The sequence below is a fragment of the Cariama cristata genome, unplaced genomic scaffold (assembly GCF_000690535.1).
Source record: "Cariama cristata isolate BGI_N322 unplaced genomic scaffold, ASM69053v1 scaffold34572, whole genome shotgun sequence".
In the NCBI taxonomy this organism is placed as follows: domain Eukaryota; kingdom Metazoa; phylum Chordata; class Aves; order Cariamiformes; family Cariamidae; genus Cariama; species Cariama cristata.
Genome location: NW_009603878.1, coordinates 22,195 through 41,365, shown reverse-complemented (window position 1 = coordinate 41,365; position 19,171 = coordinate 22,195). Strand labels below are relative to the sequence as shown.

At 35.6% G+C, this 19,171-nt stretch overlaps 1 protein-coding gene across 1 annotated transcript in view; it reads right to left on the bottom strand.

Moving 5' to 3' along the window:
* Nucleotides 1-216: 216 nt before the first annotated feature.
* The window catches only part of GABRA1 (gamma-aminobutyric acid (GABA) A receptor, alpha 1), a 39,439-nt gene continuing 20,484 nt past the window's right edge, over nt 217-19,171 (bottom strand). Inside the window, exons 5-9 of the mRNA XM_009695368.1 lie at nt 17,662-17,744; nt 12,855-12,998; nt 7,117-7,269; nt 4,292-4,494; nt 217-767 (exon numbers count right to left, since the gene is read on the bottom strand). Of these exons, the coding sequence (XP_009693670.1) occupies nt 459-767; nt 4,292-4,494; nt 7,117-7,269; nt 12,855-12,998; nt 17,662-17,744 (892 nt within the window). The 3' untranslated portion in view covers nt 217-458. The remainder of the gene's footprint in view (nt 768-4,291; nt 4,495-7,116; nt 7,270-12,854; nt 12,999-17,661; nt 17,745-19,171) is intronic.

The following is a 19,171-nucleotide window of genomic DNA, read 5'->3' as shown; positions in this document are numbered from 1 at the left end:
CAGCAAATGGAAAGCTTTACTTCCTTGAAAAGATTATAAACAGTGGTTGGATAAATGGTATGGTGTAGTATGTGCATCAGGAACGTCATAAAGAACATTTTCCCACTCCCCACAATCCTTGGGATAAAAATATCTTTTTCATGTACATATACAATACCTTTTGGGGACGTTCAGTACTAAGCTATCTACAAATGGTTCCCTTTCTTTTTCATTACTCTACAACTCTTTCTTTTCTATTTTCAGAATCATTTTTCCAAAGTATATAGCTTATATTGTTCTCTTCCTCACACACAGTTTTTTAAAATATAAAGATATATTTTACCTTTTGTTAGATAAAGAAACCTTTTTTTTTTTTTCTTTAAGACAGAGGCAATGAAGCAAATGGGAATTACTATATGTGAAAACGGGAAGCAATTCCCAGAGCAAAAGACGAAACAGAACTATACAAATAAATGAGGTTATTGATGTGGAGTTGGAGCTTTTAACTGGGGCTCCCGGTTTAAATAGGTAGCCCAATAGACTAAGTTAAAGATTCCAAAAAGCAATGGGAAAGCTATTCTTGATAGTCGATCAATTTTACTGACGCTGTTAAAAGTTTTCTTGGGTTCTGCAGGTTTTGTTTCTGGCTTAACTTCTTTGGGCTCAATCGTTGCACTTTTAGCAATGGTTGCCAGCCCAGGGTCCCTTGCAATATTAGGGGTGTAGCTCGTAGCTGCAGCTGTGTATGTGTTATTTTTCTTAATGAGAGGATCCTTCACTTTCTTTGGCTGAAGAAAGAAGAAAATGTTTTATTCTCACCATCTTCTCAACAGATAAAATTACGAAAAAGCATCATAAAATTTTGCAATTAGTTGAATTTATACCACAAAACATAATAAACTGTAAGAAAGAAGTTAGTGTCCAGATACATGACTCATGCAAAATATTTAGGTGAAGACAAAAATCATCCATCTGTGTTGCTTGTATTAGTTAAACCAAATTAGATGATGGATAAGCTATAATGAGGATTTAAACTGATAGTTAGGCTCACTGATCGACAAAATTAACTTTAATGGTAATCAATAGTGACAAATCACTCGTCATTCAATATTCCCTTAATCAACTGTGCTTCTTGACCAGGACAAAAACTTTAAAAGACACTGAATTTCTTAATGTAGTTTTCTAATATTAAGACAAATAATGTTATATGATGCATTCTAATACAGTTCATACATAAAAATACGCAATAAAAATATCATGTGACCACACGCTGAGTGGATTATTTAATAAATGCAAAGCTGCCACTATTCTATTTACTAATGGTTTCCACCAAAAGCATAAGCATTATGCAATAGAAACTTAATGTTCTTGTTTGAATGTTACAATTGGATCACAGTGGCCGAAATGTCATTCCATATACAAGGACTTAAACAGCTGTGTGATTTTTGCATCCACCTACCTATATTTCTAAAGCAGTAATGTATTGAAAAACTTTTAGTGGAGAAGAACTTATTGATCAGAAAGACTATCTAGATTTTTCCCGAGTCCTTACGTTTTCTAGTATTCGACTTCTGGAATCTACTTGTAGGAAAAAACTTAAATTTTGATATCTGGGGATACCAGCTGGAATTCAGCTGTCCCTGTTGCAGACAGTCCAAACCCTTCCTCCAGCGATTGCGTAAGGATAAACATAGAAGAGAGATGTAGTGGGTATTAAAGAGGTGTAAAGGAAAGCACCACTTAGCTCCAAGTTCCTCTGATTATGAGAGAAAAAACAGAAAACAAAAAAATCCCAAGAGCTTAGAAAAATCTTTAGGCAATATTTGCCACAAATAGAATACACAAATGTTATCCTTTTTATTCTCTTAGAAGCAAATAAAAAAAGATACGGGTAAAGAGAAAATATCAGCAGAATGTGATCTATTATGTCATTTCACAAGATAACAAATATAATTCTCTGTTTTCAAGAAGCAGCTGTCCCACGGAAGCAATGTTTTTTAAAGTAGTCGCAGTACTTTTTATGACACATGAACTATAGATGAATAGCTATACAGACCACTCAGTAGGGGGGCTTTGGTAAAAAAGTTCTTGTTCAAGAGGTGAACATTTCAGGTAGCAGATAGGCTCCCTCAGGACACTTGGGAACGTGAAGGGAAGCTGCAAAAGCATCAGGGCAAGTGGGGAGAGGCTTGTCAAAGCATGGCTTGGAGCCCTGCACAGGAAGGAAATGAAGGCTGAAATGTTAAATTTCTACTACTTAGTAAGAAAAGGGATTCACATAATACTCTGATGTAGGTGCTCTTTATTTCATGACAACAATATTCAGCTTAGCTTGAAGTTAAGAAAAAGCTTCAAATTGTCTTAGAATATTACTGCTCAATAGGAGGAACAAACAGGTTGAAAAAAATACTCAGAAAAGAAAAAAGGCAATGTCAGAAAGATTTTTTTTTTTTTTTTTTTTTTTAGTTTATCCATTCTTTTCCTCCTGAGCAGGAAGGCTGCTAACACGCTTGCTGAGTACAAAGCCAATCCTGTTTCCTTCTCAGCCAGATACTCTAGTGAGCAGTAATAAATCCAGCAGGCAAAGACCCACTTCACAGAAGTCTCAGAGGAAACCCTTTCTCCAGGTTTAAATGTTGTGAGGAATCTGATCCACAGAAAGCCCTGACACTAGTTAGAGTCTTAATATTTCAAGTCACATTCAACTTTATGAAAAAGTAATATAATAGCTAATTCGAGCTCTAAATTTTATTAAGCTGCAGTGCTCTGTTCACCGTTAGTTTGACTTGCTTGCCTTTCCTTATGTCTGCAGATAAGACCCTACCGTGTACTGGTATGTCTTTGCTGACTTGTATCAAATGGCACATAAAGACCCTTACCTGCTGAGGAATGCAAAGCCATAAATCTTCCAATGTTTTAAACGGTGTTGAATATTGTGTTTATATTGGTGTGGTTTTTTTCTGAAAATGTAATTTTCTTTGAAACAAGTGAAATGACTGATTATAGTAGCTATGTTACAAGGTAGGTTTTATTAACAAGGCAATATTTAACATTTAAGGATTTTGTTCTTTAATACAGCCCTTTCTTTACAATAGATATCATGAAGATAGGAGCACAATGGAGAGTCAAACAAATTATTTTCAATGAAAGTATCATCAGTAACTGAAAACTCAATATTCACCAGCAGTCGTGCAGCTCATTACTGTAAGTTTGTCTTGTTACTTCGCTCATTTATTCTACAATACTTTTGTATTAGTTGTCATCGTGTAAATCTCCTAATTTTATTTCTGTTTTCTCACTGACTTACGCAACTAAAATAGCAAAAAAAAATTATATATAGGCATACAATCCTGAATTAAACACATATATTCGTATACCAATGAGTAACATCTGCTCCTCCAAATATTTATTCTGTTGAAGCTCTAGTTTGTGAATGTTCATAATAACTAACTAGGCAAGTTAAAAGTGTCTTTGAAGATGCCTCAAAAAAACCCCGAACTAACCAAACGGGCTTCCTCACAGAAGCAGCTGACATGATAACTCATAGGAAATGGGAAACTTTCTCTTTCATCCCCTAAATGTCCTCAACAATTTCTTGATGCACCTGTAATTTACAGGCTGGGTCTGATCCCAGACCAAAGGGAGTCAGTGTGATGTCCCTCTATTGCATTCAGCAAGGTAAGGATAAGGATTGTACACTCACAACACAACTGTCAATACTTACCCCAAAACAAATCAATTTATCCTATAGACTAAGAAGTGAAAATAATTCTTTCCATTTTTTAAAAATAGGGAAATGACAGGAGGCAAAAAAAAAAGAAAAAAAAAAGCCCTGCAGTGACTTATTTGGTTGTGATCACAGAGTAGTCCTCCTGTAGTTCATGTTGGGAGGGAGCAATATACTTTGGAAACTGTCAAATACAGGAGCCACAAGATTTTTTCCTACGTTTATACTGAGGCGTCCCCATTTTCTCTTGCTCGAACACTAGAAAATTAACTTCCTTCCCTTAAAAAAAAAATACGGATTTATCTTTTTTCTGCTCAGTGACACAAGTCAAATTCTCAGTAAAAATTTCAATTATTAATAGCATTAAATATCATCCAGTATGTCAGAAGTAGTATTTAGGTACTCAGTGTCTAAGTAATTATTGCTTATATGTAGAAATGCTGTGTGTGAACACATAAGAAAACTTCTTTGGGACAATTACTTACTATTCTAAATAATAAGAATTTCCAGTGGGCTAAAAACCCCCATATAGTCACCAAGCATGACACAGTATGACCTGTCGGGATAGATATTAAGTGATGTTACCTTTTCAGGAACGACACTTTTGCCATCCCATGCATAGCCTCTCTTTGTGAAGTAATTTACTGTTGCAAATTCGATGAGTGCAGAAAAGACAAAGGCGTAGCACACCGCTATAAACCAATCCATAGCAGTGGCATAGGCCACCTTGGGGAGTGAATTCCTTGCACTGATGCTCAGAGTAGTCATTGTCAGGACGGTTGTCACTCCTGCAAAGCAAACAGTTTTAGTGTCTTTAGATCAGTGGCTATCTTTTCTGCTTCATTTCTCAGCTGTAACAATGGATTGGAAAGCCTTGTCTTCACCCCTAATCTTATAAACTTCCCCACTTAAGTTCAGTTGCTAATTAAGGATATCAGATTTCAAGTCCTGTGGAAGTTGCAGGATCTTCAAAACATCTTTTATACCTTTATTCTTTGACATTGTTGTAGAAACATAATATTTTGAATAATATGAAGAATAATATGGAAATAGTATTTTGAGTTGTGGACTGGATTTATGCTTCCTGGTATTTGGAGAATCATTGTTGGTGTTCCTTATTCATGCCCTGCAAATTTTCCTACAGATCTAACAATTTAACATTTTTAGTTCTTTTTTCCAACAGTTCTAAGATGTCTAGAGAGAAAACTAAAAAACTCATTGTTTTCATTCAGCTTATTTGGTATATGCTCCTTCAAATGCATACTCAAATATGCTAAGCTTTATGTGGTATTACATTTATTTGAATTGATGGCTTTACAGATTTGTCCCTTTATTCACCAATGCCCTAAAGATAGCAAAGTATTTATGTAAGAACAATGATAACGTAATGTGTGTTTCTGATAGAGCTTCTCACTGCTGATGAAACCCTTAACCGGCCATAGAGAGCAAGCAGGACTGTATTGAACTCACTCTACTTGCAGCTGCTTGAAAAAAAATAAATGTCTACAAGTGCAGGCTAGACATTTACATCAAATCACATGTCCACAAGTTACCTTGACAACTGCAATGTCATGTATTGAATGTGTCTTGTGAGTTCATCTTCGCTGCACTGAGTGTTAGTGAAAATGTGCAGTGGTCTAAAATAGATCAAATAATGAACAATGTATTTACATGCCAGTGTAAAGAGCTTGAATTATTACTGCCTAATGAGGAAGCAATTTCTCTTCCCTGAGAAATAACCTGTTCTTGTCTTTGACTCATTACTAGTGAGCTTATGGTTCTCTTACATAGTAGCAAAACAGGATTCATGATTTTTATTATCTGTGGTACTAAGTGGACTAAAAGATGTGATTTGTGCTTCTGTATGTATATACATTCATGCAAAATTTTCTGGAACATTGTTTCACTGCCATTAAGAAAAGAAAAAGCTATCTTGATACATAGTGAGTAAACACAAGACTATGTACTAAATAACTGTCTTTTAAAAGGAGAACTTTGACATGTGTGGGTTCTTCAACCTGTGAAGATAGCAGCTTGAACATTGTGCAGTATTGTATATTATTCATCGCGAAACTAGGAAATTTTGTTCTCCATCTAGGGCCAATGAAGTACAGGATTTCAAACTGATGATCTGACATATCTTTTTAAATGGCATATGCAGAAAGAGGTAAAATAGTTACATTTTCAATAGATTTGACTACAGAGGCCTATAAAAGTCCCAGGTGAATTCTCAGTGAAATTCATGACAAAAATTCAGAACTAATTTTAGATGTTAATCTGAACAATATTATGTAAATCAAATTTAATTATATTGTTGTCTAAACCATTCTTCTGTAAACATACATCTGTATGTCAACAGAAGGGCTCTACTTGGTTCATGAGGTCAAAGGCCGTGCAAGTTGTGATTGATTTCCAGAGGTGCTGGGAAACTAAAGCACAGCTGTAAAGAGTGCCAGAAAAGGTCAATAACAGTAGCTCTTGTTCAACAAGAGTTTCACAGTCTGTGCTTCTCAACATCAGGCCTTGTGACTCTCTGGCTTTGCTATGTCCAGTGTAAATGGGTAAATTCTCTTCGGCAAAGCAGGAGGGCACATGGTGTCCTGCCCCAGCAGTGCCCTGAGGCAGAAAACGAGTGTAAAAGCCAGCTCAGCTGTGTGATCTTCCACCTCCTCCTGCCAAAAGTGTTCAGGTGTCCCATCTGAACATCACAAAAAAGACTAGGTCACACAGCAGAAATCTCGGGCTCTAGTTTCCTTAACTGAAGATTTGTTACGTATTTTTTTATTTTTTAATTATGTACTTGACTTAGATTAATATCTCCAAAAAATATGCTAGTTGTTTGTTTTTAAGATAAGCATTTGCAAGCAGTAGTTAAAACACTAGAGACCAACTGTATAAACTTAGAGTCCTTTAGATCACCTCCTTACTGCATTCGTTGAGTTGCATCTGTTCACCACTGTAAGCACAATTGTCACTAATTTAAACAGAAGACCTTTAGCAGCAGCCTGCAAAAGGGACGGATGAGAAAGATTTTAAAGATGAGAATTGTCAGGGGGTCTAAGGATGTCAAATGACTAACACCCATGGATTAAAGCCTTTTTGACAATACCCACCATGAAGGTCATTGCCTTTGTCAGAAATGTTTTATTCATATATTTATTGTTTTGGGAAAGTCAAACTGTAATAGATTGCTTAGATATTTTCAGGTCTCTTTTTACAATCAGTTTAAAAACTTTGGACCTTAAATCAGTTTCTGCTACATCTTTGCAATAAAACGTGTTAACTATTGTGCACTACATCCAGGCTCATGCTATTCTCCAGTATTGTGTTATGCATAACTAGTTTTACCATAACATTTCTTAAACCTATTTGGTTTATGATTGCCAAGAGGGGTTATAGGTCTTGCTTACCAAATACAGTTCTTGCTGGAACAGATTCTCTATTAAGCCAGAAGGACACCTGTGACAATATCACTGTCATGATGCATGGCAGATAAGTCTGGATGACAAAGTAACCAATCTTTCTCTTCAAATGAAAATGTGTAGTCATAACAACATATTCCCCTAAAAGCAAGAAAAACAGGGAGATTAAAGCTTTTATAAATACACAAATTAGAAGGCTTTGTAGGAAGTATTTTTTCATTATACTCACCCCTATTATAAAAAAAAGTCCTCAGATCAAATTGGGTCAGCTCTGAAGAAAACATTTAATAAAGCAGGTTCTGAAGTTCCACTAATAATACAAAACTAGACAGTTCTGGGAAATGCTAATTAAATTTACATCTTTAATCTCTGCTGAGTAGTCAATGAAAGTCTGCATTAACTGGTGGCTGTTTAGGCCTCTTGTAAAAGGTCTTGCTCCATTAGAAGATGGAAAACCACTGAAATATACACATGTAAACATCATATAAAGACTAAATCAAAACATGTACTCAAACATGTTTCAGTTCAGCCAGACTTAAGATGTAATTGTTAATGTGAATGTGTCTATGTTACCACTGTCTGTGCTTTATGTACTCTGAAGATTTAAGTGTCCGTGTTCTGCTAATTCAGTACTTTACTAAACTCTCCCTTGAGGTAAATTGACAATGCAAGAATAACACAGAATATTTTCTTAAGCACTGACTTTTTGGATGCTACAGAAACATATAAGCTGGGTATTCTAACTGCAATTGAAAGGAATCTTAAGTATTTATATAACTGTATAAACCTTTCCTGCCAGAGCACAGCAAATAAAACCTCATTTTCAGATCATTATTTACATCATCGAAAATGGATTTTGAAAAACAGTATAGTCTCAAAAGATTGGAAAACCTATTGTTTTGAATTTTTTTTTTTGTAGTTTGATTCTTCTTATTATGCAATAAACGTTATCTTAGGAAAGAAACAAGTGGACATGTAACTGAATGGAAACCTCTGTCTAGATTAGAGATGACGTGAAATTACTGTTATTTTATTTTAAAATGTAAGCAGTTGGAAAGAGAAAGTTGCTCTTGTACAAGAAATGCTTAAATTGGATTGAAAAACTATGTCTAGACATTGACTACTTATGCACTGAGCATGTCAAATGCCCTTTTCTTTAATTCAGAGAATAACATTAATTTGAACAATCTTGCTCAATGTATAACCCTGAGGAAAGCTTATAAATAAGATATGACAATAGTCCTGGTATGTTTCAATATAAAAGACAGTAGCAAAGGCAGAAAAGAGAATCAATTGTAAACTGAGAGGTAAAGCAAAGGATACACAAGAAAAAAATTTCTTTCAAAAATAGGACTCGCAGAAGTATTATAGTAGGCATTATTACTTGAATTTTGCCCACATTTCTTTAACTTGCACTGAAACAACCTTTTTTCCCCCTGTACCAGCAATTATGATCTTATGAAGGGTGCTAGCCTTGTCTAGAAGAGCCAATAATTTAATTTTATCTTCTAAAATATGACGTGGGAAGCTATTTTAATGCAATCAGACATAGAATGCTCACAACGGTATGTCAGAATTAATTCAGTGATTGTAGATGGCAGGCTAAGAATACAGAGTGAACACACTACTGTAGTCTGAAGCTTTATTTAGCTGCTTAAATTATCAAAGTATTTTTAACCTCTGGAAAATGAGAAGAAGATTCAAAGCATAAAGGCAATTAAAAAGACAGGGATTACTCTCATCTGTTAAGCATTGCAGCAGGTCTGAGCTAGAAGTTAGCTAAAGGTAATGCCATGAGGAGTGAATCAGGCAAAGCATAAGCCTAGAATAATGCCTACAGTTCAGTTACAAGGCAAAAACATGTTTTTAAGTCTCCAAAATACCAGTGGACTCAGTCGTTTATTAGAAGATAGTAGATTTTTTATGAGATTTATTTAAATGACTGTAGGATATGAAAGTACTCCCGATTATTTACTGAATCTTTAGCTCCCCATGTTTTATGGCTTTCTTTAATTGAAAAGCATAGCACATTCATGACAACTGCTGACCACTGTTTTAACTTCCCAGTAACTCCTCTATAATTGTGTTTTCAAAGGTTTGTAATTCAGCCATAAAATTCCCTAAAAGCTAATATTTCAAATAGCTCTTGAGCAAAATATTTCATATATTCATAGTGTCTGATTACTAGATTTTCACAAGTTGTAGCACAAGCTATGTTCTCTTATCTCTTCTTCTCTTTTCCAAAGAAGTTAGAAAGATAGGTATTTCTTTTTAGCTTCCTTGGAATTTCTAAAGTCTTCTACAAATAACAGTGTTGAGCAGATAAATTTGGTTTTATTTATTCCATGAAGTTTAAATTAGTTTATATGTATTACAGAATAGGAAGCATTTAAAAGTGGTCACGCAACTCCCTCAACTATATTAACTTAATGTTTTGAATGATTGTCCACATTTGAATACTTCCAGTGCTCTGGAAGAGTCTGTGCCTATGCTCAGCATTTCTGTAGCTGCTGTTTTTAACCAGCCATTAATTCTACAGTGTATCTCAATAACTGAGTCAAATGCTCCAGTGGAATAAACTAACCTGTGTCCTTAGAAGAAAATAGTTGATAATTCAGTAAAGTTACATGAAACGTATTACTCAGTGTTCTGTAAACTATTTGTAACAAATCCAGTTTATCAAATGAACACCTAAAATTAATGTGCATCACATCAGACATAAGGTTTGAAGTGAGGACTGAGTTTTTGCTATAATAATACTTTTTCTATCACTGTAGGTAGGAAGGCTTTCCTTGCCATTAATTTTAAACAAGGTATTTCTCATTTGCTACTTATGTCATGTAACCCAATAGAAAAGTTCTGAAGAACAGCATCCACTTAGCAGATTTACAGAGCATCAGAAAAAAGTACACCATTGTGAGTATGAATCCTGATGATTCTCAGTGCAAAACAATGTTTTCAAGGTGGCAAAATAATTCTATGTAAACAGAAACTTGCATGAGCCCTTTAAGCATCTGTTAAGGTGCTTACAAAAAAGATCATTTTAAACTCTTTCTGAGTCAGTAGTTGGAGAGTTACAGGAATTTTACATACAAGTGAAAAATGGATGACTCTACTTAAGCAAAACAGCAGCAAGAATAATTATTATTTTATTTACTGAATACTATTTTTAAGCCTGTAGTAGCTTCACATTCCATTACCAGTGTAGATGAATAACTATACTATAAAAAAGTTTTGGTCTTTCAAGATTCTCATCATAAAAAAATCAGTATTTATAGCTATCTTTTTCTAGATCCAGAAATAAGGATAGCAGATGGCCTACTAGCAAAGGAAGAAATTAATGGGGAAAAGAAAAGGACTTTATAGATTCACCAAATCATTTAATAGTTTTGAGAATGTTTAGAGTAACCCAATTACACCCAAAGTCTTAGAAAATATCTGTCTGGAATTCCAGACAACTATAAATATAATCTTAAAATTGCCCAAGATGTTGTAGATTCCTCTAATGATAGCAGAATCAGCTTCATTTCTTGCCTAATAAGGGTGCTGAGAACTCTTACGTGAAGATTGTCTTAAATTCCTTTTGTCTTTTTGTCAGATGACTCATCATCCACAACTGTGAAATTAGGGAAGGATTTTGTATTTTTCATTACGTATATCATATCTTAAAACAGAGATGATCAGAGGACAAAGATACAATGGAGGATTCTGTTGAGACTATCTGCTCAACTACCTGAATGGGGAGAAAAGTGATTATTAAGCACTTCTGATCCCCACCATTATTTTAGAGAAGGTAAAATATTTTCCTTTCCAGAGCAAATCAAGAAGAATTTTTCCTTGAGACATTGAATTTGCAAGCAATAAATGTGTTTCTTCCACCACTGTATATTCTTATTGGGTAGTAACTAAAGAGGATTGCAAGTTTGGTACTAAAAAGATTCTTTATTTGGCTTATTTTTAATTTTGATAACCATTGTATTTAGTTCTTTGTAATGTTTTTCTGCATCTAGACAATAGCATCTTTATTTCAGCAAATCTTAATTATACTGTATTTAACTTCATAGATAGGCATGGTAAAGAGTTTCTTCAGGTAGAAAAATGAGGCAGAATTCAAACATTCAACAAATATTTTTTTGTTTCTTCATGGAAATGCATGACGAATTTTTACAATTGTTATGTTTACTTTCAGTTCTGTTTAAAAAGGTATTATATGCCTTTTTTAACAATTTATGGGGTGTTTCTCATGTTACTGTCTAATTACCCTGAACTGTATCTGGTATTATCTATTTGGTTTAGATATGTTCCCAAGCTTATGAATCTCTTTTGATTATCCCGCTGCCCTTATAATGCATCCAGCAAGCAGAGAATTGGCGACAAGCACAAAAGGGCAGGCACACAGGTTGCTGAGGTCTCTCTGAGTGAGTAGCTTCAGAAAATAAAGAGCAAAGAGCTCAAGATCCTTGCAGTGCCTCACAAATCCTATTGACTTTTCAGCAAAGGGCAGCTGGGGTGAGTTACTGGCTCCACAAAAGTCAATGGGAAAATTTCCAGCTGTGGCCAGGCCAAGAGTTCTCCCCTTTTCTTTTTACTTGTCTCATGCATGCCTCTGTGCTCAATAATGGAAGTGGTGAATCTATGGGAGCAGTTGTGTTGATATTGTTCTTATGCAAAGTCCTTATTACTGCCGTCCCATATACTTCTTTTATGATTACGTCAACTGAACAGAAGCTTCCAAGCAGTAATCGCAATACTGGTCCACTTGAAACTTTTGTCTGTGAGAAATTTTGTTGGCTTAATAGAGCATATGAATATATTTTGGCAAGCTAAACAAAAAAATCAGACATGACTTAGGGGTCACCTTAAATTGACTCACTTTTCCTTAAATGTTCATTGACTTTTTGAATGACACATTAGAAAGTTTGGTTTATGCAGGTATAAGTGTAGTTCTCTAGCTCAGTCAAAATGCTGGGTGCGTTCAAAGCAGTACAACTACTTCTTCTAATGCAGTGCTTCTTTTGGTCCACTGAACAGTCAATCTAGTCAACACTGAGCTCTTGTTCATGCCTAATGCTCAGTTTCTTACTGTATTTAGGTCTTCATGTCCCTTCCAAATTATTTAAAAAAAACAAAACAAAACAAAACCCCACAACATCTTGAAACAAATACAGCAAAGTGAAAAAGCAAAGGTTTTTAGCCAGCTTCAAGGTTACAGGTAGACAATACTATAAACGTCGGCTATATTTCTGTATCTCATTAATCTCATCCTGTTTGGATGTTCCAGTTGGTTTATAATTTGATGACATATTTTTTTTAGTCTCTAAATACCTTATTGAGAAACTATATGTTTTCTTTTAGCAACTTACTTCATTGCTTCCAGGAATATGATCTCTGAGGATTCATATTCTTATACTATTTTTTAATCTTATATAGTAAGCAGATGATAAAATAAGGATATGAGGAGTGCTTCTTTATAATGTAAATTATTGTTTTTTCTGACTAGATCTGTTACTATAGCTTTTTAATTGTTCAAATATTTTATCCACTAGTTGAAGCAGGATAATAATCTCAGGATATGTTATCTTTTCAGCATCATGTTTTCCTAATCTGAAGCTCATATATTGAAACTTACCTCTCTCACTCTTTGGTCTTTGTTTTTTTTCCTCCTGCTCTAAATTATGTTTTGGCAGTTAAATATGACCCTTCCCCAAAAAAACCTTTTCACAGACCTGTACTGGACTGAACAATTCCAGAGTCCACGGTTTGTCCAAGCAGATCATATTGGTTCAATCGAGAGCCGTCTTCAGCCACAACCACTGACCTTGCTGGTTCCCGTGTCCATTCGTACACAACTTCTGCTCTGGTATAAGCATCTAATTTAAAAGAAATACATTGCATTTCAGCTTTGCACCATCTGTTGCCATATGGCTTTATCAAAGCAATGTTTTGAGTAGTAGTTTGAATATTAAATTATCTTTAATTATCTGTAGAAACCCACAACTAGCTTACTGGAATTTTTTATCATGGGAAATATAACTGGGTTTATAGGTCTATCCATATGATGATTAGCTAAATATCTGCTGTAGGGCTGGATTAAAGTTGGTCCTCAATGGCATGAAAATCTTTCTCTCCCTTGCATCATTCCTACCTATGTAAAGTCTGAGTAACCAGAAGCAACAGTGAGAAGTGGAAGGAATTTCATGGGCATGTGAGGACTCCAACTCTTTTTCTAACTTTTAACTATCATCAAGAAAGATGAGTCCCAGTCTTTTCAATTTGTCATAGTGTGGTGTTGTCTGGGCCACTGTAAGAAAATAAGTCCTTCTCAGAGTGGCTTCAGCGACCTCATCGTCAGCCCGGCTAGAGTTTTCCATTTGGTTATCCCCCCCAGCACTGTCCTTGCTGTATAACAGACACAGCAGTCATTTCTGAGGCTGACTAGGCTTCCGTGAGTTTAAATCACAATTAATCTATTTTTTTTGCTTTGGTTAATTCTGGGAAATGCTCACGGTCGAGTTCACATTTATTTGAGTCTTAACAAAGCAAAAGAAAACCACAGTGGGCTCTCCAAACGCGAGTAGTCTGGTATGTTACGTAGATAATTCAGTAGCATACTACATATGCCATCCAAATTCAGTAGCATACTACATATGCCATCGAGGAGTTTTGTGCTGTTATTAGTATGTTATTTATGTTATTTCAGGCATCAAACTACATATAAATATTTTTAATCTTACTCCCCTTGTAAAATCCTTCTGTTATTTTGCATAGTCTGGAGTCTGACAGCTCTCGCTCTGAGCAGTTAGGGTGGGAGTTAGTTGTCTACATAGAGGCATCTAGTGTCATTTTTCACACCTAAGAGTACCCAAGACATGTATGGGACTGAATGTGTGATCAGAACCTACATAAAGCTTGCACCCACCAAAGGCAGCTGGAAGCCAGATGGGACATTTTAGGGCATCTAAAAAGACATGAGACTCCTACCTACAGGATGAGATTTTCCCTTCTTTCAGGACTGGCAAGCAGGAAAGGAAAAGGAGGAATCTGATTTACTTGGCCTCATTTGTGAGTTAGTAATTTTATCTTATTAATATAAGAGATAACAGTTAGTAATTGAAGAGGTGGTGTTGGATAGAGTGTGCTGGCAAATCAATTCCATGGCATTTGATCCTGTATTATTGAAGCAGAAGGGTGCTTTTACCCTCAGACTTCATATTCCCCAAGCACTGCAACACATACACAGCTTTTTGGAATCAATGGTAAATACAAATCTATGCTTTAATAATTCTGACCTTAAAAATAATGGCCAAAGTACAAGAATTGGTTTACTAATCTAATCACATAAAGAAAGAGTGGTAATTATAATATTAATTTTCAAGCATTTCACTTGTTCTGGAGTATGAGAGTAGTTTGGAAGAGAGAGGACTGATTTCCTGAGCTGCTGAGGACCACTGGATTGGGTTAGAGGGAAGGGAGTATGCTCATCACTGCTGGAAATGAGCTTGCCCTGCCCTGTTAACTGCCAGATTCGATGCTCTGTTCAGCTTCTAATTCAGATATTGCATAAGTAGGAACATAACCTTTTGCTCCCGTCACTGCTGCATTCCAGAGTGGCCTTAGTTTTAAATTGACAATCAGATTTTTGTGGTAAGAGTTGAGGAGAGCATCTGCCTTTCTGATTTCATTTTGCCAACATACGGCTTTTTGTTGTTCCAGAATCTCTTAGCATTTGTTACATTCAATTTACATTGGAATAACCTCTAGCTTAAGCTGCTATTTTGGCAAGTCGCTTTAGCCTTGGAGCTGGGTCAAAAATTTATCAGGCTCTATAATATGGGCAGGGTCCGTAGGACACATGCAACTCCTTCAGTATGAGGCTTTTCTGAATCCAGCTCCAACAAGTGATGAATAGCAGTGGAGGACATCGAAAAACTCTTATCCAATTTAATCCAAAACAAACAGAGCTGGGCAAACACTATCTTGGGGAGCTACTGAGTGTAATATTGTAGTCTACACTTAAAGCATGGCTTTCATGACAATTAAATGTGTTTTTCAGTAAATTTTTGAGTCCATTAAGATGGTTATAATAAATAGCTTCAGTTGTTTGACAGAAGTGTCTCAAATGTATTTAAATATGATTCCCACTGAAAAAGTGGCAATTAAATATAAGAACGGTTCTTTTTCTATGTACAACAGCAAGTCCCATTTTCATATCTTGCTTGGGTCCAGCCATTTGTCCCATGGGAGATACTTCTATTTATATCAATAACTAAATATTGAGACAAATATTCTATAATCTGATGATTATGACATATAATCTGATGAGAAGGAGGGGAGAGGTCCAGCTTTAAGGTCCTGTTCTGGACAGTGAATTCCCCATGCAGTGTTTGCAGTAAAACCATGTTACAGACGGAACTCTTCCCCATAAGGATCCCAGATTAGAAGCTCACCTGAATTTAGTAGTGGGATGCAAAGTTTCCCTGAAAGCTCCTTGATTTTGTCTCATGGCCCTTCCCAGCATTTGGAGTTACTTGTTTTGCTAGGTCCTGTTTAGGACAGCTGTCATGATAGCCAGTTAATGTTCAAAACAACAACAAAAAAAGAAAATAGCCTGTAAAATATGACAGACCATGCCTGCACTCTGAGCTTAGAATGCCAGATATCACCTCTGACTTTAGTGTAAGAAATGGTCTTTCAATCAGAAATGACACTGAATTTTTTTTTGTTCATTTAAGAAAATTATGTATATTATGCTAATTAAATTTTTTTTCAGGATAGAAAGGAAACCAATTTAGATACAAAAGATATGCAGATACACTTGCATGTGTTTTCGCTGTCTTGTTTTTACTTTGTGATGTGGTTCTGGAGTTGTGTTCAAATCCATATTATCTATCCCTTTTCATTCGTAATTTCTGCATCTCTTAATCATTTAATCCAGGCAAGATACCTAGTAGTCTGGAAAGCCATGCTCTTTGTGAACCAAGAGTTCACACTAATCTGGGACACAGTGGGCCAGAAAGAACTCAATGTTGGGAACCATTGTTCAGACTAGAGAGGGTCTGGTGTTCAGGCTGTGGCTCAATAATGCACAGATGTGGTGATAGATGTCTTACCAAGTCTATAATAATTCAATCTAGTAGTTCACATTTGTTCAAAACCTGCAGATGGTTTAACTTTGCATTAGCAGGTTTTACCCACGATTAGCCATCTTCCCACCTCCCAGATCCAGCATGCAGTCTGCACAGACACTTTAATGTGCATTTCAAAAGAAATTAAATTCTGTGACCAATCCTTATCTAAGTGGCATCTCAGGTGCACAGATCTGTTATTAATCAAGAACCCACTGCAGCTATTTGCCCTATTACTAACCGGAGCAAGGCTTCCCCCCCACCCTCTTCTGTTTCGCAGGAGATTCTGAAAGATTTATTGGAAGTGCTGGAAGAAAACTTAACATTCAAGGAGTAAACTATTCTTGTCAGTTATACTCCAAGTTTGTATGAGCTTTTTGTTCTCTAAATCTTATCTCAGAGGCTAGTAACTCCTTGAAGACAAAACATCAGTCCTTTCTCATCGTAAAAATAGAGCTATTCAGCCCAAAGTAAATTATCACCCTGTCTGATACCACGGGAAGAATGAGTTGGGTGTTCTGTTTGTTGACTTCTAAAATTGATCAAGCCACTAAGTACCCATTATCAGTGAAACGACCCATTTCTACTAGAAAAAAATAGCCATTGAGGAAACAATTTGTACACTATTACATCTTCCACACATTTCATCTTCCTTGTTTGTGTTGAACCAACCAGTGTAAAACAGCTCTTCACTTTTTGTTTTACTTCAGAGTTGAAGAGGGGCTATATTTAATTTTTTAAAACATTGTGTTTAGCTAAGTTTGAATGTTTCAGTGTCAGGTTGGTTGTTATTCAAATGAAAGTTTTGGGGGAAATTCTCAACTCACAGTAAGCTTTGTCAGTTATTACACTGATTTCAATTACATTACATTTTGTCCAGTATGTTCTCTAATCAAAGGTTACAAATGCCTCAAGTGTAGAACTCAATTTGGAGATTTGTGAGATTTTTCACTTCCAGAAATGTTGCATGATCGTAAAATGAATATTTTATAATCTTAGGCAAAGTTGTGTTCTAAACATGCCAAGGCTATTGTAGGGGAATTGTTCTCGCCTAAACCAATTCAGTTATCGATGGTCTGAATTACTTTTCTTGAACATTGGTTTTGGGTCTTAACAAAATAAAGTAAGTATAAGATTAACAACATTTTCTATGTGACTACTTTTCTAGATGTTTAGAGCACTGTCATTTTTCTCTTTTGTGAATGTCCAGGCATGACACTGGAGGATATTTTAGACACAGAGAAGAGGTTCATTATACTAAATATAAATATATATATAAGAATAAAAATACAACCATGCCAAAAAAGTGAAAAATACACAAGATTAAAACCTTGAGGTTTTCTCAGTTGCAAAATACTTTTGTAAAGTGGCCTAAAAAGGGAGAAACCTCAGTTTAAAATAAACTTACAGCTTCCAAATTTCAAGGGGCAAGCATGTGCATCCATAGGAAAGTCTTCTAAATGCATTGGACATTCTGCTCTCACAGTCAATCTATAATGGATTAATGAGCAAAAGGACACATTTATTCTAGTTTCATAGAAATAGCAAATAGACTTCTATTAAGACACATAGAATACGCATAGCATAATATCTGTTATGTGATTAATTAGCAGCTAGAACAGGACCTGAATTGGCTGGCTGGGGGGGCCGACAAGCATGTGTAGACGCAGCAGCGCGACTGGCTCTGCCCCTCTGCCATGTTTCACTGTACAGCAGAGACATGCTCAGACTTCTAACTTGGTGTGAGCATTAAAATCTATTAGAAACTGAAATTGCTTCCTTGTTGCCATTGTTAAATTGGCCCACTCTGGATGCTCAGACATTTGCTGAAATCATTTCGTTGCTATCAGTTTGGGTGCAAACATGTTTCTCAATAAAGGAGATTAAATGAACTAGAAACAGTCACATACCACACATCAGCAAGGAATGAACAATCATACTTGAATACTAGGCAGAAGATTGTATTAAGGCACTTGCGAAAGTGAGCAAATAGAAATGGTTATGGTCAAAAAAAGAGACATATGTGAACAATGTGCTGCCAAGATAGTGTTCTTGTGGATTAAATCCCTAACAGCCAAGAATTTAGGAAGACAAGAAAAATTGACCTGGACTTGTATAACTAACAGCCAAGCAGATTCTACCCTAGCCTAAGCAGTCTTGGAGGATGTTGCAGAATAAATTGAACATATTTGACAAGCTCTCAAAAGCCTGGAGACTTTGTTTTCTCCAAATTCTTCTACTGCTTTTAAAAACATCTTTAAAATTGTTAAAAGAAAACTCAGTGTTCACCTACATACTAAGCTATCCATCTTGACTTTAAGTCAACAGAATCCACTTTATACCTTGTTTGATTCCATGGGAGAAATAAACAGGGGATGTGTAGCTCTGTAGAGACAACATACCATTTTTTTCATTGTTTAATTTGCAGTCTTTTAATCCAGAACGTTTCCACAACTGCGTATTATCATTATTTCAAAAGGATTTATTTAACTCCTCTGCTGACAACTGGATAGCTAAAGTTCAGTTACCCATAAAGATGATAATATATTTCCAGGAAGAGTGGTGCCAGCACAAAAATATTTTTTTCTCCTAACTTTCCAAATGCTTTAATGAATTGTTTTTCTTGTTATGAATGGAATAAGAAATGTTCATTTTTAGACTGTCATGCTCCTGTGCTCCCAAGCACAGGAAATACGAAGAAAGGGCAATGAATTCTGTGTGCATCTGCCAGTTCTTAGAGTCTGCCTTCTATAGGATCTGAAGATTAAAGACCCTTGTACACAACCTAGTAGTCTACGTTATATTAAACTTTCAGGCTTTTTTATACTTTGCTGATGGAATCCCAGAAAGCAACTCCAAATTAAGATACTCTGCAAACTGATAGATTCCTAATACTATAGGTACCTTTTTAAAATCAA